Source organism: Delphinus delphis, chromosome 13 (genome assembly GCF_949987515.2).
Source record: "Delphinus delphis chromosome 13, mDelDel1.2, whole genome shotgun sequence".
Taxonomy (NCBI): Eukaryota; Metazoa; Chordata; class Mammalia; order Artiodactyla; family Delphinidae; genus Delphinus; species Delphinus delphis.
This window is the reverse complement of record NC_082695.1, coordinates 37,714,452-37,740,448: the sequence shown is the minus strand read 5'-3', so window position 1 is coordinate 37,740,448 and position 25,997 is coordinate 37,714,452. Positions and strand designations below refer to the sequence as shown.

General features: G+C 34.8%; 1 protein-coding gene across 2 annotated transcripts in view; it reads left to right on the top strand.

Annotated features, from left to right (window-relative positions):
* ROCK1 (Rho associated coiled-coil containing protein kinase 1) overlaps positions 1–25,997 on the top strand; it is a 147,714-nt gene that overhangs the window by 76,474 nt on the left and 45,243 nt on the right. The window contains exons 10-16 of one of the 2 annotated variants that reach the window (XM_060028767.1): positions 8,188–8,347; positions 12,764–12,824; positions 16,406–16,491; positions 18,567–18,615; positions 23,101–23,236; positions 25,418–25,509; positions 25,606–25,852. In XM_060028767.1, the coding sequence (XP_059884750.1) occupies positions 8,188–8,347; positions 12,764–12,824; positions 16,406–16,491; positions 18,567–18,615; positions 23,101–23,236; positions 25,418–25,509; positions 25,606–25,852 (831 nt within the window). Of the gene's footprint in view, positions 1–8,187; positions 8,348–12,763; positions 12,825–16,402; positions 16,492–18,566; positions 18,616–23,100; positions 23,237–25,417; positions 25,510–25,605; positions 25,853–25,997 lie in introns of both variants that reach the window. The other variant, XM_060028766.1, reaches the window with a different exon arrangement.

The window sequence follows — 25,997 nt, the reverse complement described above, 5'->3', positions numbered from 1 at the left end:
GAGCTAGCCAGTTTTAGGGGCTTAGGAGTTTAGACTTCCTCAGCATTATATTGGGTTCTTTTTTAACAAATAAACTTTAAGAAAGATTATCTCTTTATTTTCAAGGATCTATATCATAAAATTTACCATTTTAATCATTTTTAAGTGCACAGTTCAGTAGCATTAAGCACCTTCAGATTGCTGTGTAATCACACCACCATCCATCTCCAGAAGTTTTTCATCACCCCAAATTAAATCTCTGTAACACATTGAACCATAAGTCTCCATTCTCCCCTTACCCCAACCCCCCAGTAACCACTATTCTACTTTTTTTCTCTATGAATTTTGACTGTTCTGGCTACCTCAAATAAGTAGATTCACACAATCTTTGTCTTTTTGAGATTGACATTTCACTTAGCATGTCTTCAAGGTTCATCCATGTCATAGTATGCATCAGAATTTCATTCCATTTTAAGGCTGAATAATATTCCATGTATGTATATACCACTTTTTTTTTTTAATCCATTCATCTATTGACTGGTACTCAGAATGCTTGTCCTTTTAGCTATTGTGAGTAATGCTTCTCTGGTCATTGATATACAGATGTCTGTTGGAGTCATTGCTTTCCATTCTTTTGAGTTAGTTTTTGTATATAGTGTAAGATAAGAGTCCAATTTCATTCTTTTGCATGTAGTTATCCAGTTTTCCCAGCACCATTTGTTGAAAAGACTGTCCTTTTTTCCTTAAATGGTCTTGGTACCCTTGTCAAAAAACATTTGACCATATAAATACAAGGGTTTATCTCTGAACTCTCTATTGTATTCCATTGATCTACATATGTCTGTCTTTATGCTACTGTTTTGATTGTGGTAGCTTTGTAGTAGGCTTTGAAATAAGAAAGTGTGACTTTTCTAACTTTGTTCTTCTTTTTCAAGATTGTTTTGTTTACAGGCATACCTCACTTTATTGTGCTTTTACAGATATAGCAGTTATTTGTAAATTTAAGGTTTATGGCAACCCTGTGTGGTCATATGATGGTCAGCATTTTTTAGCAATAAAATTAAGGTCTTAATTTTAAATTAAGGTTTTAATTTTAATATTTTAAAAAACATAATGCTATTGCACACTTAATAGGCTACAGTATAGTGTTAACATTTTTACACACTGGGAAGCCAAAAAATTTGTGTGACTTGCTTTATTGCTCTAATTTCTTTTTTGCTGTGGTCTGGAACTGAACTCACAATATCTCCGATTTATGCCTGTATTTGGGATCCCTTGAGATTCCATATGAACTTTAGAATGGGTTTTTCCATTCCTACAAAAAAGGACAGTGGAATTTTTGTAACAATTATGTTGAACGTGTTTCCAGTTTGGCTGCCTTTTATTTTATTTTCTTGCCTATTTGCTCTGATTATAACTTCCAGTACATAGTTGAATAGCAGTAGTGAAACTGGGCATTGTTCCTTGTCTTGTTCCTGATCATGGGGGAAGGCTTTCAGTCTTTCCCCATTGTATATGATGTTGGCTATGGGTTTTTCATTAATGCCCTTTATTATGTTGAGGAAGTTCTCTTCTGTGCCTTGTTGACTGATTGTTTTTATCATGAAAGGGTGTTGGATTTTGTAAAACGCCATTTCTGTGTTATTTGAAATGATCATGTGGGGTTTTTTCCTTCGTTCTATTGATGTGATGTATTACACTGATTGACTTTCATGCGGTGAGCCACCCTGGAATATATCCCATTTGATCATAGTTTATAACCCTTTTAATATGCTGCTGCATTCAGTTTGCTAGTATTTTGTTGAAGATTTTTGCATCTGGGGATATTGGTTTGTGTTTTTTTTTTTTTCTTGTGGTGTCTTGGTTGGCTTTGGTGTCAGAGTAATTCTGGCCTCATGGGATGAATTAGGAAATGTTTTATCCTCTTCTGTTTTTTGGAAGATTGTGAGGATTGGCATTAATTCTTCTTTATATGTTTGGTAGAATTCGATTGTGAAATCATCTTGTTTTGGACTTTTTTCTTTGTTGGAACATTTTTTATTACTGATTAAATCTCTTACTGTAGGTTTATTCAAATTTTCTTTTTCAAATAAGTTTTGATAGTTTGTGTGTTTCTAGGAATTTGTCATTTCATCTAGGTTATCTAATATGTTGGTATACAATTGTTCATAGTTTTTAGTTTTATCCTTTTTATTTGTAGAAGGTTGGTAGTTATGTCCCCACTTTCATTTCTGATTTTAGTTATTCCTGTGTCTTCTCTTTTTTTCTTGGTTTAGTAAGATTTGCCAGTTTGATTGATCTTTTTAAAGAACAAATTATTTGTTAATATTCACTATTTATTTTCTATTATATATTTTGCTTACCTGAATTTTAATCTTTATTATTTCTTTCCTTCCTCTTGCTTTGGGCTTGGTTTGCTTTTCTTTTTCTAGTTTCTTAGGGTGTCAGTCTGGGTTGTTGAATTGACATCTTTCTTTTTTAATAATATAGGCATTTACAACTAAATTTTTCCCCTAAGTACTGCTTTCACTGAATCCCATGAGTTTTGGTATGTTGTTTTCATTTTCTTTCATCTCAGAGCATTTTCTCTAGTCTCTTTTTTGATTTCTTCTGTGACTCATTGTTTAAGAGAACAGTGTTTAATTTTCCACATACTTGTGAAACTTCTAATTTTCCTTCTATTATTGACTTCTTGTTTCATTCCATTGTGGTTGGAGAAAATACTTTGCAGAATTTCCGTCTCTTTAAATGTATTAAGTTGTCTTTTGAACTAGCATATAGTCTGTCCTGGAGAAGTCCCATGTGCACTTGAGAAAAATGTGTATTCTGCTGTTGGTCTTGGATTGTGCTTAGTATATCTGTTACATCTGTTTGGTTTATGGTGTTATTCTAGTCCTCTATTTTCTTATTCATCTTCTGTTTAGATTTTTTGTCCACTATTGAAAGTGGATTATTGAGGACTCTATTAGAACTGTTTCTTTTATGTCATATATATATATATATATATTTGGAGCTGTGTTGTTGTATGCATATATGTTTATCATTGTTGTATCTTCTTGATGAATTGACTGACCCTTTTATCAATATCATCAGTATGCAATGTCTTCACATTCACACTGGTCAGAATGGCTGTTGTCAAAAAAGTCTACAAATAAATGCTGGAGAGGGTATGGAGAAAAAGGAACCCTCCTACACTGTTGATGGGAATGTAAATTGGGGCAGCCACTATGAAGAACAGTATGGAGGTTCCTTAAAAAACTAAAAATAGAGCTACCATATGATCCCAGCAATTCCACTACTGGGCATATATCCAGGGAAAACTCTAATTCAAAAAGATACATGCACCTCAGTGTTCATTGTAGCACTATTTACAGTAGCCAAGGCATGGAAGCAACCTAAGTGTCCATTAGCAGATGAATGGATAAAGAAGATGTGGTGTATATATACAATGGAATATTACTCAGCCATAAAAAAGAATGAAACAATGCCTTTTGCAGCAACATGGATAGACCTAGAGATTATCATACTAAATGAAGTAAGCCAAAGACAAATATATGATATTGCTTATATGTAGAATCTAAAAGTTAAAAATGATACAAATGAACACATATACAAAACAGAAATAAATCCACAGACATAGAAAACAAACTTATGGTTACCAAAGGGTAAAGATGGGGGAGGGATAAATTAGGAGTTTGCGATTAACATATATACACTACTGTATATAAAATAGATAACCAACAAGGACCTACTGTATAGCACAGGGAACTATATACTCAATATTTTGTAATAACCTATAATAAAAAAGAATCTGAAAAAGAATATATATATATATATATATATATAAAAATAACTGAATTACTTTGCTGTACACCTGAAACTAATACAACATTGTAAGTCAACTATACTTCAGTAAAATATATGTATACAATGTCTTTATTTTAACCATTTTTGACTTAAAGTCTGTTTTGTCTGGTGTTAGTATAGCTACCTCAGCTCGTTTATCTGTAGAATATCTTTTTCCATCCTTTTCTTTTAACCTGTTTATGTCTGTGGATCTAACATGAGTCTCTGTACAGCACATATAACTGGATCAATTTTTCCAATCTCTACCTTTTAATCAGTGAGCTTAATTCATTTAAATGTAAAGTGAATACAGAAAGACTTCTGTCATTGTCCAATTTGTTTTCTGTGTCTTATTTTTTCTTTTTGTTCCTCAATTCTTATATTATTGCCTTCTTTTGTTTAATAGATTACCTTTTCTGGTTGACTGTTTTGATTCCCCCTTCATTTCTTTTTTTGCATATTATTTAGTCATCTTCTTATAGTGACTACTCTGGCCATTGCATTTAACACCCTAACTTGATACAATCTAGGTTGAACTGATACAGTTTACTGTCAGTAGCAATAAAAACTGCTCCTATGCAAATCCATTCTCTCCCTTTAGTGTTATTGTCACAAATTACATCTTTATATATTGTGTGCTTATTAACATAGATTTATAATTGTTTTGTGCATTTGTCTTTTAAATCATATGTGGGGAGGAGTAGAGTTACAAAACAAAATTACAATAAAGTTGGGTTTTACATTTACCTATGTAGTTATCTTTACCGGTGTTCTTTATTTCTTCATAAGGCTTCAAGATAGTGTCTAGTATCCTTTCATTTCAACCTGGAAGACTCCCTTTAAAAACATTTCTTATAGGACAGGTGTACTAGTAGCAAACTCTCAGCTTTTCTTTACTTGGAGATCTCTTAATTTCTTCTTCATTTTTGAAGAATAATTTTGCCAGTTATAGAATTCTTAGTTGAGAGTTGTTTTCTTTCAGCACTTTATTACTATCATTTTTTTGGCTGCGTTGCACATTGTGCAGGATCCTAGTTCCCCAACCAGGGATTGAACCCATGCCCCCTTCAATGGAAGCATGAAACCTTAACCACTGGACTGCCAGGGAATTCCCTCAGCACTTTAAATGTCATTCCACTACATTCTGGCCTTAAAGGTTTCTGCTTAGAAATTGGCTGTTAATCTTATTGAGGATCCATTGTATGTGATGAGTTGCTTCTCTGTTGTTGCTTTCAATATTCTCTCTGTCTTTGTCTTTTGAAAGTTTATTATAATGTGTCCTGGTGTGAATCTGAGTTCTTACTTGGAGTTCATTGAGCTTCTTGGATGTATAGATATATATATTCCATTAAATTTGGTCATTTTCAGCAATTCTTTCTTTAAATATTCTTTCTGCCCCTTTCTATCCTTTCCTGGGACTCCTGTAATGTATATATTGGTCTACTTCATGGTGTCCCAGAAGCCCCTTAGGTTCCATTCACTTCTTTCTGTTCCTCATACTTGATAATTTCAGTTGTCCTATCTTTGAGTTCGCCGGTTCTTCAGCCTGCTCAAATCTGTTGTTGAACCTCTCTAGCACATTTTTAGTTTCAGCTTTTGTACGTTTCAGTGCCAGAATTTACATTTGGTTCTTTTTTCTGTCTTTTTATTAATATATTCTATTTGTTAAGGTATCATACTCCTGGTTTCCTTTAGTTCTTTGTCCTTGGTTTCCTTTAGCTGTTTGAGCACGTTTAAGACATTTAAAGTCTTTGTTTTGTAAAACCAATGTCTGGGTTTCCCCAGTAAGGTTTTCTGTTGTTTTCTTTATTCCCTGTAAGTGGGCCATACTTTTCCTGTTTTGTTTTTTTTAACATACTTAGTAATTTTTTGTTGTGAACTGGACATATTGAACACCAATGTTGTAACTCTGGAAATCAGAATTCCCTCCTTGTAGAGTTTGCAAGCAACAGCTTATTGTGGGCTCCAGTCATCCGTTTGTTTAGTGACTTTTTGGAACTATTCTTATGAAGTCTGTATTCCTTGTGTGTGTTCATTTAAGTCCCCTTTCCATTATCTTAGCAGTCAGCCAGTGACAAATATCTCCTTAAATGCCACAATTTAGCACCCTCTTTCTTCATTGAACGTTTCCTTGCTTGTTGTAAGTTTTTTCTTAGATTTCAGAGTTCCAAAAATGTTGTTCCTGATAGTTTTGTGAGCTTAATGGTTAGTTACTTCAATGGAAGGGCAGCTTCTTAGAGCTCCCTCTTCTGCCATTTTTGGTGACATCAGTTGGATTCTTTTTTATGGAACATGATTCCTATATTACCAGTTATTTATTGAAAGGTAAGTTTTTTATAAATGGAACACTGTATATATTGATGGTAATTCAGTAAAGCTAAATTTATCCTTCTTTATTTATTAGTTCTGGCATGATTATATGGTATTATGTAAAGCCTAAACATCTTAATTTAGAAGCAGAAATAATTACTTTTATAATTCTCCCAGGATTTCCCATACTTGCATCCCATACTTGTCTCATTTTAAAACTACTCTGAGGTGGTATGTCATCTATAAAAAGACTAGGTCCATCTGAAACAGCAAGAGAAAATGCACCAAAACTTGCTCTGCTTCCTTTTAAAATCTATCTTATATGATAATTTTAAAGCAGGATTTCTCAGCCTCAACACTAGACCAGAGAAATCTTTCTCGTATCTGTTGTCCTGAACATTGTAGGATGTTTAGCAGTATCCCTGGTCTCTACCCACCAGATGTCAGTAGCATCCCTCCCACAGTTATGACAACAAAAAAATGTACCCAGACATTTCTGACATATTCAGACATTGCTGAATATCCCCGAGGGGCCAAAACTGTCCCTGATTGAGAACCACTGTTTTAAGGTAAAATTTGTGCCAAGACCATGTACTTCACAAGGAGCGACAACCCTTTTTTCCCCTCATTTTACAAATTAGTCAATTAAGATCAGGAAGCTAGAATCATCTAGTTGGACAGTTCTCTTGGCCATTAAGGAAAGAAAATGGTGGAAAAGCTCTTTTCTCATTCGCTGTTAGTACTACAGCTTCTTTTGGTTAAATGTGTTGTTTCATTCCCAAATTTATCTGATAGTTCACTGTATCTGAGATGCACAATAGTTATTTCTTGCCTGGAATACCCAGATGATTCAATAGAACCGTGATTCCTTTATATAGGAAATTAAGATTGTAAAATCAGGTCAGTTAGTTTTTGTTTGTTTACTCTTCTTTATCTTTTTCTCTAAAGGAACATGAGATGATTGTATCAAAAATAATTATTGAATATTTTGATGATAAAATTTCAGTGATGTTTTATTATACTCCTGTATCTTTAAAAAACTTTTTTCCTGAAATTTATTTTTAGGTGTACTTTCTATAGTGTATTTGAGCTCCAAAAGAAGATATTAGTAGTACTAGTTTCATATGGTATTTTCTTCTGTGTCATGAAGATTTGCATTGCCACATACAGTTTTATGTTATTAAGTATGTGTGGTTCTTGCTCCCAATCAAGTTTAAAACTCTTGAAGATTCTGTGTTAAGGTTTTATATCCCTGCTCTCTTTTCCCAATAGCCATTTCATAAATAGTTCACTGAGTTGTCCCTTAATCACTTAATTTAGGGAAGGCAACTAGTCTGAAAATATAATTCAAAATACTTTGCTCTAATTCAGTATTTTATAATAACCTATAATGGAAAGGAATCTGAAAAAAACAAAAATACACGTCTATATACATATATATATGTATACACATACATATAACCGAATCACTTAGCTATACACCTGAAACTAACACAGTATTGTAAATCAACTTCAATTAAAAACAATACTTTGCTCTTACAGAGATATTGAGTCGGGGGGAGGGGAATACTGATCATCTAGATTTTAGATGAGTAAAAATATTTCAGTAACAAATTATTATACCCAGGACCACTAAGAGATAACTTTGATTTCTAGTCTGCTGTAGAACAGATTAACGAGCAAAATACTGCATTTGAAACTAATCAACTTTGAGTGCGATTTGTCATGCTGTAGTTTCTGAAAAGTCTTTTCTGTAGTCCTAACTGCTTTTGCACATCTTATACTACAATGTATTTTAAAACCTTAATAATACTTGACTTATAATATTCAAATTAAACTGGAGATATAGATGATAATTATAGGTGACTCTGAAGATAATTGGTTCACGAATTACATAATTAATGATCAATACCTGTTGATTAATAATCCTAATAAAGCTTACTGAAATAGGGTTCAACCCATTTGGAATTTGTGAGTCACAAGTTATTTGTATGTAGGAAGTCATTAGTAGTTGGTACAGAATCATTGCTTCAATTTTGTTTCTGTTTTTAGCTGTAGCGCCAGTTGTACCTGATTTAAGTAGCGACATTGACACAAGTAACTTTGATGACTTGGAAGAAGATAAAGGAGATGAAGAAACATTCCCTATACCTAAAGCTTTTGTTGGCAATCAACTACCCTTTGTAGGATTTACGTATTATAGCAATCGTAGGTAAGTATGCTACCCATTGATATTTGGGGTAGGTACTGACTTTGTTGTAGTCATGTTATTTTCTTAGGGATATCTACAAATCACTTTAAGAACATTTAAAGTAGATTTGGGCTTCCCTGGTGGTGCAGTGGTTGAGAGTCCGCCTGCTGATGCAGGGGACATGGGTTCGTGCCCCAGTCCGGGAAGATCCCACATGCCACGGAGCGGCTGGGCCCGTGAACCATGGCTGCTGAGCCTGTGCGTCCGGAGCCTGTGCTCCGCAACGGGAGAGGCCACAACAGTGAGAGGCCCGCGTACTGCAAAAAAAAAATAAATAAATAAATAAATAATAAAGTAGATTTAATGGTATATAAAGAGATATATTAATATGCCACTTTTCAACAGTGCATTAGATTTCTAATTTCATATTTAATATCTTTCAGACTCATCCATGCTCAGGGTATTGTTTTTCAGAAATTCTTTGCTGAATGCTACCCTATATATCTTCAAGTTACAACAATTAATAGGTCAAGAGATTCTCTTAATACTGATATTTTGGTTAATCGTGTTATCCGAAGAGTTCTGGTTTTATAATACATTTTGGAACAACATACAGTTTTCTAGCATTATCATCACTATATTGATGTTACGAAAGGCCTATAATTTTCAGTTCTTCAAAAATTAAGTGATTCCTCCCTAAAACTACTAAATGAATTATGTTTTATATCATGTAAGGCCTTGTGACCTTGGGCAAATAACTTTCATCTTTTTTATGCCTCCATTTCCTCAAAAATAGGGATGACGGGGATAATAATAACAATATGTGTCTCAGGGTTGTTATAAGGGTTAAGTAAGTCAAAACACAGTAAAACACTTAGAACAATGCTTTGCATGGAGTAAGCACTCAATGTTAGTTACTTTTATCATTAGTATGAGCTAATATTAGTTTTAGTCTTTTCTAATGGACTTCAGATACAAGTTAAACATTTAACATTATTTTCATATGCTGGGCATTCATTCATTCATTCAACAGACATGTTTGACAACCTACTCTTTGTCAGGTATATACTAAGCACCAAGGTGCAGGGAGAAGGATTAATAAGATATAATTATCTTCTTTTGAGATGCTCATATCCTAGTGAGGAAATGGATAAGTTGTACAATGTAGGTTGGCAAGTACTACACGACAGAACTCTAAACAAAATACCATACCAATATATAAAAGTGAACTATATGCACCATTAACTGGGTGTGTTAAATCTACTTGATAAATTTATTTTAAAATATGTATCTCTAATCAAATTATACTCCATTAGAATGGTATTAGATATTTGAATTGCTTGCAGTAATGATTAAATTTGAGGTTATTATAACTAACCTTTTAAAGTGAAGCATCTTGTTATTTTAGTCAAAACTTTTTATGAGGGTAATTCAGTTCAAGCTTAGAAAACAGGAATTCAATTTAGTCTTGCTTTATGAAATTTCTCCAATAATCCAACTGTAAGACAATAATTTTGTTCTTTAGATGTTAGAATACTTTTGTTGTATCACCAAGTAGGTAGTACTTGAGTTTTGACCCCTAGAAAAGAGCAATATTTTAATCCTTCTTCCCTCCCTAATACTCCATGAGTATTACATTGGAGCTTTTTTTTTTTTTTTTTTTTTTTTTTTTTTTTTTTGCGGTACGCGGGCCTCTCACTGTTGTGGCCTCTCCCGTTGCGGAGCACAGGCTCCGGACACGCAGGCTCAGCGGCCATGGCTCACGGGCCCAGCCGCTCCGCGGCATGTGGGATCTTCCCGGACCGGGGCATGAACCCGTGTCCCCTGCATCGGCAGGTGGACTCTCAACCACTGCGCCACCAGGGAAGCCCCAGAGCTATTTTATATTGAAATACACAGAGAACCTTCAAAGTGGTGTGTTTGCTGCAGCATCCTTTCTTTTTTTTTTTCTTCTTTTTAAAAAAATTATATATATATATTTTTAATTTTTAAACATTTTTTTATTTTGGCTGCACTGGGTCTTAGTTGCAGCATGCGGGATCTTCATTGTGGCATGCAGGCTTCTTAGTTGCGGCATGCGAATTCTTAGTTGCAACATGCATGTGGTATCTAGTTCCCTGACCAGGGATCAAACCCCGGCCCCCTGCATTGGGAGCACGGAGTCTTACCCACTGGACCACCAGGGAAGTCCCTAAATTTTATATTTTTATCAATTATTCTCTGGCTTGGTTTCTGAAACACTCAAGGTGTTGATATAAACACCCCCCAGTGTTTCTGGATTTTCTGTAATAGAGTTCAGCAGTTAATTACTTTTTCTGCACAAAAGTAATTAATTTCTCTGCACAAAGGTAATCTTGAATTAAATAAGCATTATATATATATATATATTCTTTGTACTATTTATCCATTGTAATACACTAGATTATGTTCCGTGAGTTCTCCTTGTATTCATGTGTTTCATATCCCAAACTAATTTCTGAATTTCTTAAAAGTAGAAATTGTAGTCTGTTCTTAAATATCACCACCTTATTGAGTAATATAGTGTTTAGTCATTGTTTCTTACATGTTTGGTTGGAGGTATGGTTGCTCTTAATAAAGAAAGAATCAGCAAAATATTAATTACCCTTACTGTAATATGTAAGTATAATTTTGAATTGCATGAAATTAAAAACTTCTGAAATTCTTACTTCTGAAATCCAAACATGCAAGAACAGAGATCTTTACTGTTGACGTATAGCTGAGTTATAAACATTTTAAAAACAGCCTTAAACTTTTAGCTATATTCCTAATAATCTAACACCTCTTTCATAAAAAGTTTACCTAAATGACCAGATTCTATATGAAAGCAACAATATAATATGAAAAAGAACCTTGAAAGGAAAAAAAAGATAAGAAGTGGAAGAATGAATGGACGTGTACATTGGTATCCTTACATTTCCATGACTGTATTCAGAGAACTTTATGTTACTAACCTTGCAGAAGGCTAAACATAAACTTTACTTATATAGCATATTATATTTAGAAGATAAATCAGAGATCAAATAGTCTGATCTATCTAATTCAGATTCTACTGGTGTTGCTGTATGCTTTTATTTATATCACATAATGCAGAATCTCACACTGAATTTCTGAGGCACTTTATAGTCAATGGAATTAAATTGCACTATACCTAGGAGTTGTCATTTGTTATATGACCTTTTCTCTACAAACCTGCTACATAGCCCTTGTTATTGTCTCCTGAATATTTGATTCTGTGGTTGATCTGAATAATTTTCCAAGAGAAACATGGGAAATGACATATTTTCCTGCTGTTTCTTTTAGAGCACTGCTATATATATGTTCATGGTACTTAAAGGACACTTGATTATCTTCTGTTTCTCACTATGAATTAATTATTTCTAGTGTGTTAACAACTGCCCCATAACAGCTGTGAAGTATACTGTAGCTATTTGATCTCTTTTTGAGGGAGCTCTACTGGTTAACCAAGGTGGTAACTGTAGTGGTGATGTAGATGTAGTAATAGTGGTAGTCATAGAATGGTAAAGGAAGTAGCAGAAGTATCTTACCTTTACCTAACATTTTTGATTGTGTAGAAAAAATTTTTATATGATCTGTTTATATCTGTTTGGTAATCTGATAAGATGTCTAAAGAAGACCTCTGAAGATCACTAATATCTTGTATTTGTATGTAATTCTAACTTTATATTGAATTTAACAAACTCTGCAAGGCTTAGAGTCACAGAAGATTAGCAGGACATCTTCAGAACTTTGGTTCTGTTATTTCAACCACTTACACAAAAACTCTTAACTTTTTTGCCCAGAAAAGCAATATCATTCTTTGTGGCCATGCCGCGCAGCTTACGGGACCTCAGTTCCCCGACCAGGGATTGAACCTGGGCCACGGCAGTGAAAGCGCTGAATCCTACCCACTGGACTGCCAGGGCACTCCCCGGCAATATCATTCTTGACTGAAGGATAATTGGGGTCAGTGGGGAGGAATTGTGCACATGTCTGTAGAAGTCAACAATTCTTTATTCCTGATTCTAAATCCAAAAGCTCTAAAAACTAAAAGTTTTTTAGTGATTTGTTTGGTGGCAAAACCTGCCATAACCTGCTCTCATGGCCAAAAACCTAATCTGAACTAAGTTGAGACTATTTTATGGTTTTTATTTATTCTCTTTGGTATGAATATTCATATATTTTGCTGCAGGAATATTAAGGTATATGATTACAGAGTGCTGCTTCAGACCTAACTGGGGGTTTTATTTAATATATGTATCATTTCTGTGTTATGTTTCTAAAATAAAGAATTAAGAACCTGCACTCAATTTTTAAAAGCAGAGCAAGTACAAAAGATAGGCATATAGTATTTGTTACTGGTTGTTACTAGATATTAAAGAGTTTTTTGTTTTCTTTTAAAAACTATTTTCTTCCTAGATACTTATCTTCAGCAAATCCTAATGAAAACAGAACTAGCTCTAATGTGGATAAAAGCTTGGTAGGTATTTTCTTATTGTTATTATTTTAAAAGTTGTTTTGTGGATAATGTATGCATGATACTAAGTAAATATGCATTGCTTCAGAAAATGTAGTTAGTGATTTTAAATTTTTATAGCACTTTTTATCTACTGTTTCCTCTCTTGTTTGATTTCTTACCTGAATATCAAATGGGATATTATATGTGGAGGCAGTTAGTAAACTATACATTGCTACACAGATTGACAGAGGTGGTCTTTTTAGTCTTTGGAATTAGGAATTTATGATAAATCAGTGTATCAGTAAGAGTCTTGACAGGGAAACAGATGGCACATTCAAAAGCTTTAAATGAGAGTTTTTGTGTGTGTGTGTGCTAAAATTTACATAACACAAAATTTACCATTTTACCATTTTTATGTGTACGGTTCAATGACATTAAGCACCCTCACGTTGTTGTCCAGTCATCACCACCATCATCTCCAGAACTTTTTCTTCATGCCAGACTAAAATTTTGTGCCCATTAAAGTCTGCATTCCACTCTCCCTTCAACCCCTATTAACTATTATCCTTACTTTCTGTCTCTATGAATTTGACTATTCTAGGTACCTCATGTAAGTGAAATCATACAGTATTTGACTTTTTGTGATTGGCTTATTTTTCTTAATGTCCTTAAGGCTCAGGCATGTTGTAGCATGTATCAGAATGTCATGCCTTTTTAAGGCTTAATATATTCTGTTATATGCATATACCAAATTTTGTTTATTTATTAAATGAAGAGAGTTTAATGAAGGGACTATTAATGGTGCTATGCATAGGATCAAGGGGAGCAATAAATAAAGAGAGCTAAAGCAGCCATTGATTGACAGCAGTGGGAAGCCATTTCCCTTAGTCTGAAGGGACAAGGAGAGACAAATCTTGTTACCACAGCTCAGAGAGAATGCATAGAATCATGAAAGAGGAGCATAGAACATAGAGCAGTGCCAGAGCCATGGTAAGGCAAGAAGAGTGTGAGGAGAACGGATATTTCATTTCTCCCAACTGATTTTCGGCTGGTGTCTCCTGAATGCTGAAGCGAAGCTTAAAATCATAGGACAGCAGAGCCCAGTCAATGCACTCTGTAAATTTGAAGGCAGGGAAGGTCAGAGGATGGGTCTTCAAGGCTGGAAGGGAGAGGTGGCAAATGGAGAATAACTAGTACAGTGAGCATCTTCTAATTTGACCACTGAAAAGTGAATTCCTGTACGAAGTGAATATTAGAGACATGAGTTCTTTTTATTGTTAGAACAGCTCATGTTCATGAGACAGAGGATTAAAATATTTTCTGTTAGCTTACATTGAGAAGGTCCTTTTGGGTTAACCAGGACTTTTCTTAAATATACCAGAAATAATTATCTGGCCATCCTCAGAGCATTCTTTGAGCTCTTTGTGTGCTATAGCCTCCATATTTGTAACTGAGATGAGGTGTAGGCAGCAATCATTTTTAAAAGCTGACAGAATTCTTCTTTCTCCTTCATATATTTACTCTTAAATGTGAGAGAACATATGGTGGGAAGGGAAAGTGAGAAAAAGGGGAATGAACTATGCGAGTACTGGTTAGCTGTTATGGCCATTTTTCTCTTTTAAATTCTCATCCCATTAGAGCTATTTGCCAAAAAATATAGCTAATAGGGGCTCAAAAATCTTCAAAATTAAAGCACATTTGACCTGGAGATGGTGACAATAAGGAGCTGCCATAACCCCGCTCTGACTGTATTACTTACCTGTAAGTTTAGAGCTACATTAGGACTTAAAAAATAATTCAGTGGAATCCTGTTTTCTTTGGGCTGATCTTGTTCAATGGTGACTGCCATAAGTTTCTGTCAGTGGCTTTTATCTTTTACTCTGGTTAAGATCACAGGGGAAGAAGAAAACGCTTGTGTGCCTACTATTTCTGTTAACCTAGAACTAAGTACAAAAATCAACTAATTTAATTTTCAACTCTTCCCTGAAAGCCTTCTAGCAGAGATGCTAGTGAACAACTTTGCAGTTGCCAAATATGATGAATATTTTTCATTCCGTATCTTATTTTTCTTTTTGCTGCATTTGACACTGACCAGTCCTTCCTCCTTGGAACTTTAAGAACCTTCATGTTCTCATTATTTCCTTCTTTTTCTCTTTCTACCTCTGGATTTTATTTTCAGTCCTCTTTGCAGGATCTCCTCCCTTTCTCTCTTCCCCCAACCCCATAATTATTAAGTGTTTCTCAAGATAGTTCTGATCTTGGCTCTCTGCTCATTATCTGTAGTTAATCTCATGTGTGTCTAGCTTGCTCCTCTGAACAACATACCCGAATCTTTTCTCTCTCTCTGACTGGACTTCTCTTCCTGCACATCTTTCAGACACTTCAACCTAGGCCAAAGCCTAACTCACACTTCTCCTCTCTCCATCCCCTCACCAGCAGTTCTTTTTGTGTCACCCATCTTTTGTAATGCTACTCTGTTCTTATTTCTAATCAGTTGCTGGGTTATAAATTCTGCCTTTTGACTGACACAGTTATCCATTTCCTCTTCATTTCTACAGCTTCTGCCTTATATCACACCTATATACTCTTTTTGCCTGAACTGTCTATTAATTGGTTGTTTAGTCTAGAATTTCTCTGCTCTCTAACCTATTCACCTTATTACCGAAGTGATGTTTCTAAAATGCCAATACTCTGTCATTTCCCCTTTTAAAGTGTTTATAGGTTAAAGTGCCCAACTCCTTTTCTGCATACAAGGATCATAGTCCCACTTGCCCTTTCAGATTTTATGTGATTTGTTCTCCCTGTTATGTTCTTTGCTCTGCCTAGACTTGATTTCTTCCCATTATTCAATCATGTTTTCTTTCTCTCTACTCATTCATTTTAGCTAAAATGCATTCCTTCTTTCACTTCCTCTGCTTGGTAAATACCTCTCTTATAGGTCTCATCTCAAACATTCCATCTTCAAGGCAGAATTAGATGTGACCTCTTCTCTTCTTCAGTACACCTTATGTATAATTTTATTAGTACCTACCACATTGTATTATAATATTTTGTGTATATGTCTGGGTTATTGTAGGTTCTTTTCACCCTCCTATTCCCCTGTGCCCCACTATCAAACTATTAGCTTCATGAGAACGGGGACCAAATCTTTTTAATTTTTGTGTTACTAATGCCTACCACAGCACCTGACATATTAGTAGGTGTTGGAAAAAAAAATGCTTGTTAAATTAATAATAAAGGGCTTCCCTGGTGGCGCAGTGGTTGAGAGTCCGCCTGCCGATGCAGGGGACATGGGTTCGTGCCCCCGTCTGGGAAGATCCCACATGCCGCGGAGCGGCTGGGCCCGTGAGCCATGGCCGCTGAGCCTGCGCATCCGGAGCCTGTGCTCCGCAACGGGAGAGGCCACAACAGTGAGAGGCCCGCGTACCGCAAAAAAAAAAAAAAATTAATAATAAAAGTTTCAGATAGAAAGGAAAAAGGTAAGATTGGATCAGATAACTCCCTTGTAAACAGGTATAAAATGGTAATATAAACTTGCTATTTTAAAATTCTCTATGAATATTCTTACTAGAATAAGTTTTTGTTGTTTTTAATTAAAGCAGGAAAATTTGCAAAAAACAATTTATAAGCTGGAAGAACAGTTGCATAATGAAATGCAGTTAAAAGATGAAATGGAGCAGAAGTGCAGGTGAGAATATACTTTATGTTTTTCACATTAAAAGTTGTATAGCAAATGCTGATTTTAAAACTTGTACTCTATAAACCCTTGAAAGTAGATGGAAGTAAGGCAGAGATGTAAAGATTGCTATTGATATACATTCAGTGAAGAATATTCACTTAATGCCTGGTTTATTGATTTTGTCTCACATTTTAATTAGCTGACAAAAAGGGAAAATTAGTTTACATTAAATAAGATGCGTTCTAAAGTGTAGCTGTTTTTGAAGATTAAAATTCACTAAATTTTCGGTGCAGACACTCTTTTTAATTTCCACTATGGGTCGCTATAGCAGTATTTTTTTCAGAATTTTTTTCCTATGAGTCTAAATTTAATAAGAGCATATATATTTACGAAAATATAAAATGATCAAGATAATTTAAAATAACCTAGCATAATGCTTAGTTACTTATTAATTACAAACAATAACACTTTATTATATTGTTAGTAGATAGTATTGAATAAATGAAAAACAGGTAACAGATTAAGTATTCAAAAAAATGGAATTGAGAAAATTGGCAATTTTGTGAGTGGGGGAGAGGAAACAAGTAAACTGCTCACTACCTACAGTTCCTTATAGATTAAATAGTTAAGCATCTAATATAAGCTTTTTTTAGAAAAGCACTTTAAGGAAATAATTAACTGAGCCCAGTATTTGGAAGGAATTTCTAGGTATAAAACATAGAAATAAGGAGAGGAAATGGATAGATATTATTACATAAATGTTGAACAGTTTCTATTAAAATTAAAAGGCAAATGACAAATTAGTGGTAGTGGTGGTGGTAGGGATCAATTTAAGGAGGAAATAAGAGTGGCCAAAGTGGCCAATAATCATACGAAAATGGGTGTGTGTGTGGTGGGGGGGTAGCCTGAGATGAAACTGGGAAGGTCGACAGAGTCTAGATCTTAAAACACTGTCTTTGAAAAGCTAAGAAATTTGGGATTTATCCTAAGGGTGATGAAAAAACATTAAAAGTTATTAAACTTAAAAGTAAAACAAAAGATCAAATTTGCTTTTAAAAAAGAACTCCCTGGTTAATTACACAGCATTTGACATTTATTCACCTAAATGAGAATGAGGGAGGAAGATGAGTCAAGGAGGATTCCCAGGCGGAGTGCTTTACTTGGGACAGGAGAAGAGAAGCAGATTGGTATTGTGGGAGGGGCCGCCGGGCAGAGGGAATTCATTTAGCTTTGGACATGCTGAATGAGCTATTTGGTAAGACATCCATGTGAAACGTTGCATGTACAGATTTGAAGCTCAGAAATAGGTTTAGAGCCCCAAAAATGAATTGTGATGGAGATAATAATACACTTTCAGTTTATCTCAGATTTTTGCCCAAGTTGCCAAGTGGTGCATTTACTGCTTTATATATGCCACCTTTCCCTTCATTTACTTACTCTTATATTAAAGGTTAAATGGTTAATCTTTGTGAAGTAGCAAGTATTGCATGAGGGAATTCAGGGATCCTTAATCTAGGATCCATAGACCTCTCCTAAAGCATCCATGGATGGAATTCAAGGTCCTTAAACTTGGGTGACAGAAGTGAATCTTTTCTGTAACCTTTAGCTGAAATTCAGCATTTTCTTTAATTATGAACACAGTGAATAATCCACAGTTATTAGCAGTAGCTGTGAATTTTTTCTTACCGATAGAAATCACAAATATTATCTTAGAATGCAGTTGTTATTTATCTCTAAATACCGTTTATGCTCATTACTACTTTAAAATTACTGCTGCTAGATCTTATTTAATATATTAATAAAATGCATATATTAGTGAATCATACTTTTTTAAAAAAAGGTTATGACTGTATTTCAGTATAATTTTGGTTTCTTTTAATCCTATGTATTTTATTTTATGCTTTTAAAATATTATTCTGAGAAAATGCCATAGGCTTCACCAGACTGACTGCCAAAGGGATCCACAGTACACACAAGAAAGGTTAAGAAATCTTAGCTAAATGGAAAAGTAAGGAATGTGGTGTTTCACCCCAAGCTATAAAAAGTAAATATATCTATAATCTATATTGCTTTTGCTTTTACAGAACTTCAAACATAAAACTCGACAAGATAATGAAAGAATTGGATGAAGAGGTACTTTTTGTTTTCTTATCAGAAGTTTTCCTTTTTGAGACTTTTTCCCTCTTTCAGATTGTTTTCTGAGAAGATTATATTTGAACTTTATAGGTTGCAATACAGAACAGGACCAAAGAATTATGATGAAAGCCTCACTTTGGAGCTGCAGGTTTAAGTGAAATTAGATTATACTTTAGTTTCTTTTGTGTGGTTTTATTCTAGAACCATGTTGAAATTTTAGTACATAAATTTCAGTTCAGTGGTTCTTAATAGTTGAATTTGTCTGTCTCTTTCTGCTACGGTTCCAGATTCAATTTTTGATCTGTTGCTCCTTTCTCACCTTTCAACTATTAAGAACCACTGAACTGAAATTTATGTACTAAAATTTCAACATGGTTCTAGAATATGGGTAAACACACTACACTCTCCTTCTCCTCTTAAGTTTTTTTATGTTACAGTTGAAGCAGAAATTACGGCATTGTCTAATGTGGTTCTCCATGTATATAGAAGAAATTTTTAAGACAATTATAAATGGGTATAAAGGGAGGTAAGGTTTTACACTTTAATCAAACTGGTAATATGCCAACACTAGTAATATAATGTAGTACCTAGAGCAGCCACTGATAAAAATTATACAAAGAGATACACTTAAAAACACTAGTAAATCAAATAGAATTCCAAAAAATGTTCAAGTAACCTACAGAAAGACAAGAAGGAAAACATGGGACAAAACGAAATGGGAGGCTTAACTCTAACATATCAGTAATTATATTAAATGTAAATTAAATGCAACATCAATTAAGATAGATTGTCAGAGTAGCTTTTTTAAAATTACCTACCTGTATGCTGTCCAGCAGAAACTCTCTTCAAATGTAACAATATAGCCAAGTTAAAAGTAAGAAGATGGAAAAATACATCATGTAAGCATTAGCAAAAAGAAGGCAGCAATGGCAATATTGATATCAGGTGAAGTAGACTTTAGGACAAAGAAAATTACCAGGGGCAGAGGGACATTGCAGAATGACAAAAATGTCAATCCTCTGAGAAGACATAACATTCCTAAATTTGTATTCATCAAACAGAAGAGCTACAAAATATGTGAAGCAAAAGCTGATAAAACTGAAAGGAGAAGTAGACAAATCTGCGATTACTGTTGGAGACTTTTTAAATGCCACTCTCTAGACAGAGGATCAGCAAACATATAGGAGAACTCAGCCACACCATCAGCCAATAGGATCTATTCAACATTTGCAGACCCCTCCACCCAGCAACAGCAAAGGACACATGTTTTTCGAGCACTCAAGAAACACAAACCAAGATAGACCACATCCTAAGCAAACTTCTCCAGATTTCAAAGAATTAAAATCATACAGAGTGTGTTCTCTGACCAAACTGTGACCAAACCAGAATGAATAACAGAAAAGTATCAGGCAAATCTACAAACACGTGGAACCTAAACAACACAGTTCTAAATAATCCATAGGTCAAAGAGTCTCAAGGGGAATGAAAAAATACATTGGAATGTTAATTATATCTCATAAAGTTATTTTTCAAAGTTATGGATCTTCACCTTTTAAAAATATTTGAGGGCTTCCCTGGTGGCGCAGTGGTTGAGAGTCCGCCTGCCAATGCAGGGGACACGGGTTCGTGTCCCGATCCGGGAAGATCCCACATGCCGTGGAGCGGCTAGGCCCGTGAGCCATGGCCACTGTGCCTGTGCGTCCGGAGCCTGTGCTCTGCAACGGGAGAGGCCACAACAGTGAGAGGCCCGCGTACGGCAAAAATAAATAAATAAATAAAAATATTTGAACAATGAAAATGAAAATAATACATCAAAATTTGTGGGATGCAGCTAACATAGTACTCTAAGGGAAATGTATACACTAAATGTTTACATTAGAAAAGACGAGAAGTCTCAAATCAGTTATCTAAGCTCCTACCTCAGGAACCTAGAAAAAGAAGAGCAAAATAAACCCAAAGCAAGGAGAAGGAAGGAAAAATAAAGAGCAGAAGTCAGTGGAATTGAAAACAGAAAAATAATAGAGAAAATCAGTGAAAATAAAAACCCAGCTGCTTGGAAAGATCAACAAAATTGACAGTCCTCTAGCAAGATTGTCAAAGGAAAGAAAGGACACAAATGATCAGTATCAGGAATAAAACAGAACATATTCCTACAGACTCTACAGATATATAAAAAAAAAAAAATCTTAAGGAAATACTATAAACAGTTCCAAACGAGTAAGTGTAATATTTAGGTGAAATGGACTAATTCCTCCAAAAATACAAACTGCCACAACTCACACAATGTGAAATACATTATTTGAATAGCCCTATATAACTATTAAAGTGAATTCATAATTTAAAAGCTCCCCCAAAATTAATCTTCAGGACAGATGATTTTACTAGAGAATTCTACCCAGTGTTTTTTTAAGATTTTTTTTTGATGTGGACCATTTTTAAAGTCTTTATTGAATTTGTTAAAATATTGCTTGTGTTTTATGTTTTTGTTTTTTGGCCCCAAGACACGTGGGATCTTAGCTCCCTGACCAGGGATCGAACCCCGCACCCCCTGCATTGGAAGGGGAAGTCTTAACCACTGGACCACCAGGGAAGTCCCTATCAAGTGTTTTAAGAAGAATTAACACCAATTCTACACTCTCTCTTCTAGAAAATATAAAAGAAGGGAACATTCCCCAGTGAATTTTATGAGGCTAGAATTACCAAGATACCAGAGTCTAGCAAAGACAGTACTACAAAGAAAACTATGGATCAGTATCCCTCAATCATGGCCAGCTTATTTTTGACCAAGGTGCAAAAGCAATTCAGTGGAGGAAGGATAGTCTTTTTAGCAAGTGGTGCTGGAGCAATTAGGTATTCATAGGCCAAGATAGGGACCTCAACCTCAGTCTCACATCTTATGCAAACATTAACTTAAAATAGACCATAGATTTAAACAGGGACATAAAAAATATAAAACTTCTAGGGAAAAAATAGGGGAAAGTCCTTGGGACCTGCAACTCGGTGAAGAGTTACACATTACACCACAATTATGATCCATATAAGGAAAAAAATTCAATAAATTGGACTTCATCAAAACTTGCTCTGTGAAAGACCCTGATAAGAGGGTGAAGATCTGTAGACTGGAAAAATGAACTGTTGTTACACACAGCAACTTGGATGGATCTCAAGGATATTTTGTTGAATGTAAAAAGCTAATCTCAAAAGGTCCACACTGTATGATTCCATTAATATAACATTTTCAAAATGGCAAAATTATACAGATGGAGGACCTCCTGTTGGTTGCCAGGGATATAGGTGGTGGGAGAAGTGAGGGATGCATGTGGCTATAAGTAGTGGCTGGAAGGAGATCATTGTGCTGATGGAACAGTTCTGTGTCTTGATTGTGGTGGTGGTTACATGCATCTACACATGAGATAAAATGACATCGAACTACACATGCATGCTTTATACCAATATCAATTTCCTGATTTTGTTATTGTACCATTGTTAATAATGTAACTATTAGGGGAAACTGACTGGTAGGGTACATGTACTGTCTTTGAAACTTCTGAAATGTAGAATTTTAAATTTAAAAATTTAAAAATGAAAAAATAAAAGAATGATAAAATCTTACAATTGGAAAGATTTTGGATGATCTCTGTCAAATTTTACTAAATTTCTCTGACAGCATCTTACTTAAAAGATGGATTTCACTTAAAAATGGAAAAGCCCAGAAAAGCACGCACTGTAAAGGAGGTTTGTCCAGTGTGGAGTCTTAAAGATAAAAATGAAGCATCAAAAGCAGAATATGCTGATAGTGGTAACTCAGAAACAGAAGATAAATTTTTTTAAGTTGTGGAATTTGGAGTATTTTTTTTCTTTAACCCTCCCCTCCCCTTAGTTTCATTTTCTAAAATAAATATTTCTTTCATTACTCTTTAATATGCATTAGTAGGTACATACATAGAACATCTTAAGAAAGGTAAGTTGTTACAGAGATTGGGAGGGGATTAAGGGAGACCTCATACAGGGACTGGTGAACTTATTATAAACACTGTAACCTTTGGTATCATTTGAGTTTTGCACCATTTAATTATCAAATATGTAGTTATCTGATTCCTTTTATATTTCATGTCTTAAACTTTAGGATTGTAAATAAACCAAAATATTGGTAATATAATACAGTGTGTTCATCTTAATGTGTTTGAATACAATGTGTTCGACCTTCAGACTGACAAGATTCGTAGGGTTTTTTATACTCAAGGATTTTTTTAAATCTTTGAAAATTTTGTATGTCTAGTTAAAATAAGGGGATTCTCACTGTTTTCTTCTAAGGCAAGCTAATTCTAATATTAGAAAGTTGTTGTTGTTAGGAAGTATTATCTGATTTTGAAACCAAAATATCTATCTTAAGTAATTGTGTACTTTTTAAAAAAAGAACAGAGTATTCCCTTGAATAAATGAGGAGTATTAATTGTAGTGGTAACTTTTCTCATAATTTAGGGGAATCAAAGAAGAAACCTAGAATCTACAGTGTCTCAGATTGAGAAGGAGAAAATGTTGCTACAGCATAGAATTAATGAGTACCAAAGAAAAGCAGAACAGGAAAATGAGAAGAGGAGGAATGTAGAAAATGAAGGTAAATTGTTACTTCCTTTGAAAAACACTGGAATTTCTAACACTATCTTGAGGTCTTCATCTTGAGGTTGTTTTAAATTTAGTGCCTGTTATATATTTTTGAAGCCACAGTCCTAAGACACCTCATGAGCTAAATACCCATGTCCCAAAATTTATTTATAACATATTAGATTCAGTAGTAATGTTTTAGCTAGAGTACTGATTTTTATCCTTGGGTGTATATTGGAATTTCTTGGGAAACTTCAAAGAAAACTAATGCCTAAACTTCAGAAATTCTAATTTAATTGATCTAGACATGTAGACTGGGCATTGGTATTTTTAATAAGCTCTCTAGGCACTTCTAACAAGTAGCCATATTTTAGAACAACAAGACTAGAATTTTTGATATTAGTGTTACAAATTTAAAATAGCTTTCTACATCCTTTGATCCAGTGATTTCACTTCTAGAAATTTATTTCACATATACTTGTGCACATGTATACTGATATAGAAACAAAGCTATTCATTTTAGAATTGTTTAAAATGGCAAAAATTATAAACAATGTAAATGTAATCAGTGGTATAATAAATTTTAGTATATATGGTAGAATACTATGCATTTTATAAAAGAATAAAGTATCTCTTGGGCTTCCCTGGTGGCGCAGTGGTTAAGAATCCGCCTGCCAATGCAGGGGACATGGGTTCAAGCCCTGGTCTGGGAAGATCCCACATGCCGCGGAGCAACTAAGCCCGTGAGCCACAACTACTGAAGCCCATGCTCCTAGAGCATGTGCTCTGCAACAAGAGAAGCCACCTCAATGAGAAGCCCGTGCACCGCAACGAAGAGTAGCCCAACTAGAGAAAAGCCCTCGCACAACAATGAAGACCCAAAGCAGCAATAAATTAATTAATTAATTAATTTAAAAAAAAAGAATTTAGGGCTTCCCTGGTGGTGCAGTGGTTGGGAGTCCACCTGCCGATGCGGGGGGCGCGGGTTTGTGCCCCGGTCCGGGAGGATCCCGCGTGCCGTGGAGCGGCTGGGCCCATGAGCCATGGCTGCTGGGCCTGCATGTCCGGAGCCTGTGCTCCGTGGCGGGGGTGGGGGGCCACAACAGTGAGAAGCCCGTGTACCGCAAAAGGAAAAAAAAAAAAGAAAAAAAAAATTTAAAAATATTTTTTAAAACAGAATAAAGTATCTCTTTATAAACTTATAAAAGAATCTCTAAAATGTATCTTACCAAAAAAAGTATAGATTGTTTAAAACAAAATTGCTTATCTATATATGTTTAAGTGTGTGTGTGTGTGTAGATGTGCATGTGAAAACATATATATATATATATATTTGTGTTTTTATATATTAGGGTATGGATACACAGACTATCTTAGGAAGGATATGCAAGGAATTAGTAATAGTTGTTGCTGGGGAGGAGAGCCAGAGGGGCTGGGAGACGACGTGAAGGGAGAAAGACTCATGCTATACTATACACCATTTGGTACCTTTTGAATTTTGAAGCATTTTATTTAGTTAGTTAGTTACATCTTTATTGGAGTATAATTGCTTTACAGTGTTGTGTTTCTGCTGTATAATAAAGCGGATCAGCTGTATGTATACATATATCCCCATCCCTCCTCCCCCGTGAGCCTCCTTCCCACCCTCCCTATACCATTCCTCTAGGTTGTCAGAAAGCATCGAGCGGATCTCCCTGTGCTATGTGGCTGCTTCCCACTAGCCATCCATTTTACATTTGGCAGTGTATATATGTCAATGCTACTCTCTCCCTTCGTCCCAGTTCCCCCCCGCCACCCCACCCTGTGTCCTCAAGTTCATTCTGTATGTCTGCGTCTTTATTCCTGCCCTGCCACTAGTTGAACCATTTTAAAAATAATTGAACTAATCAAAGATTTGTACTATTCAAAAATAGGTAATATTTAAAATTAGCTTTATATAATTTCACTAATAGATTAACCTTTATGAAAGGAATAAAAGAATTTAAAATATTACAGCAGTGGAAACATCTGTTTTTGCATTCTGTATTATAAAACAGTGCTCTACTTTTTGATAAATTTAAAATGTAGGTACTTCCAAGTTGGAATATGGACCTAATATAGCTGACTTTTATGGCCTAAGACCAAATTTCATTTTTTAAAAGGGATTTATATGTTTCCTCTATGAAAACTTACATATTATTCCTTCATTTTCTAGTTTCTACATTAAAGGATCAGTTGGAAGACTTAAAGAAAGTCAGTCAGAATTCACACCTTGCTAATGAGAAGCTGGCACAATTACAAAAGCAGGTAAGTTTTTGGAGTGAGGTTTTTTTTTTTAAATCAAAATTTAAGTTTGATTGTGTTTTGATAAAAAACTATTTTCTTGCTCTCTTTTTTAATTAGCTAGAAGAAGCCAATGACTTACTTAGGACAGAATCAGACACAGCTGTAAGATTAAGGAAGAGTCACACCGAGATGAGTAAATCAATTACTCAGCTAGAGTCCCTGAATAGAGAATTGCAGGAGAGAAATAGAATTTTGGAGAATTCCAAGTCACAAATGGACAAGGATTATTACCAGCTGCAAGCTGTATTAGAAGCTGAACGAAGAGACAGAGGTCATGATTCTGAGATGATTGGAGACCTACAAGGTAATATTTTTTCTTACTCTGGTAAAATAGACATAAAATTTACTGTTTTAGCCATTTTTAAGTATACCGTTCAGTGGCATAAAATACATTCACATTGTCATGCAACCATCACTACTGTCCATCTCCAGAACTTTTTTTATCATTC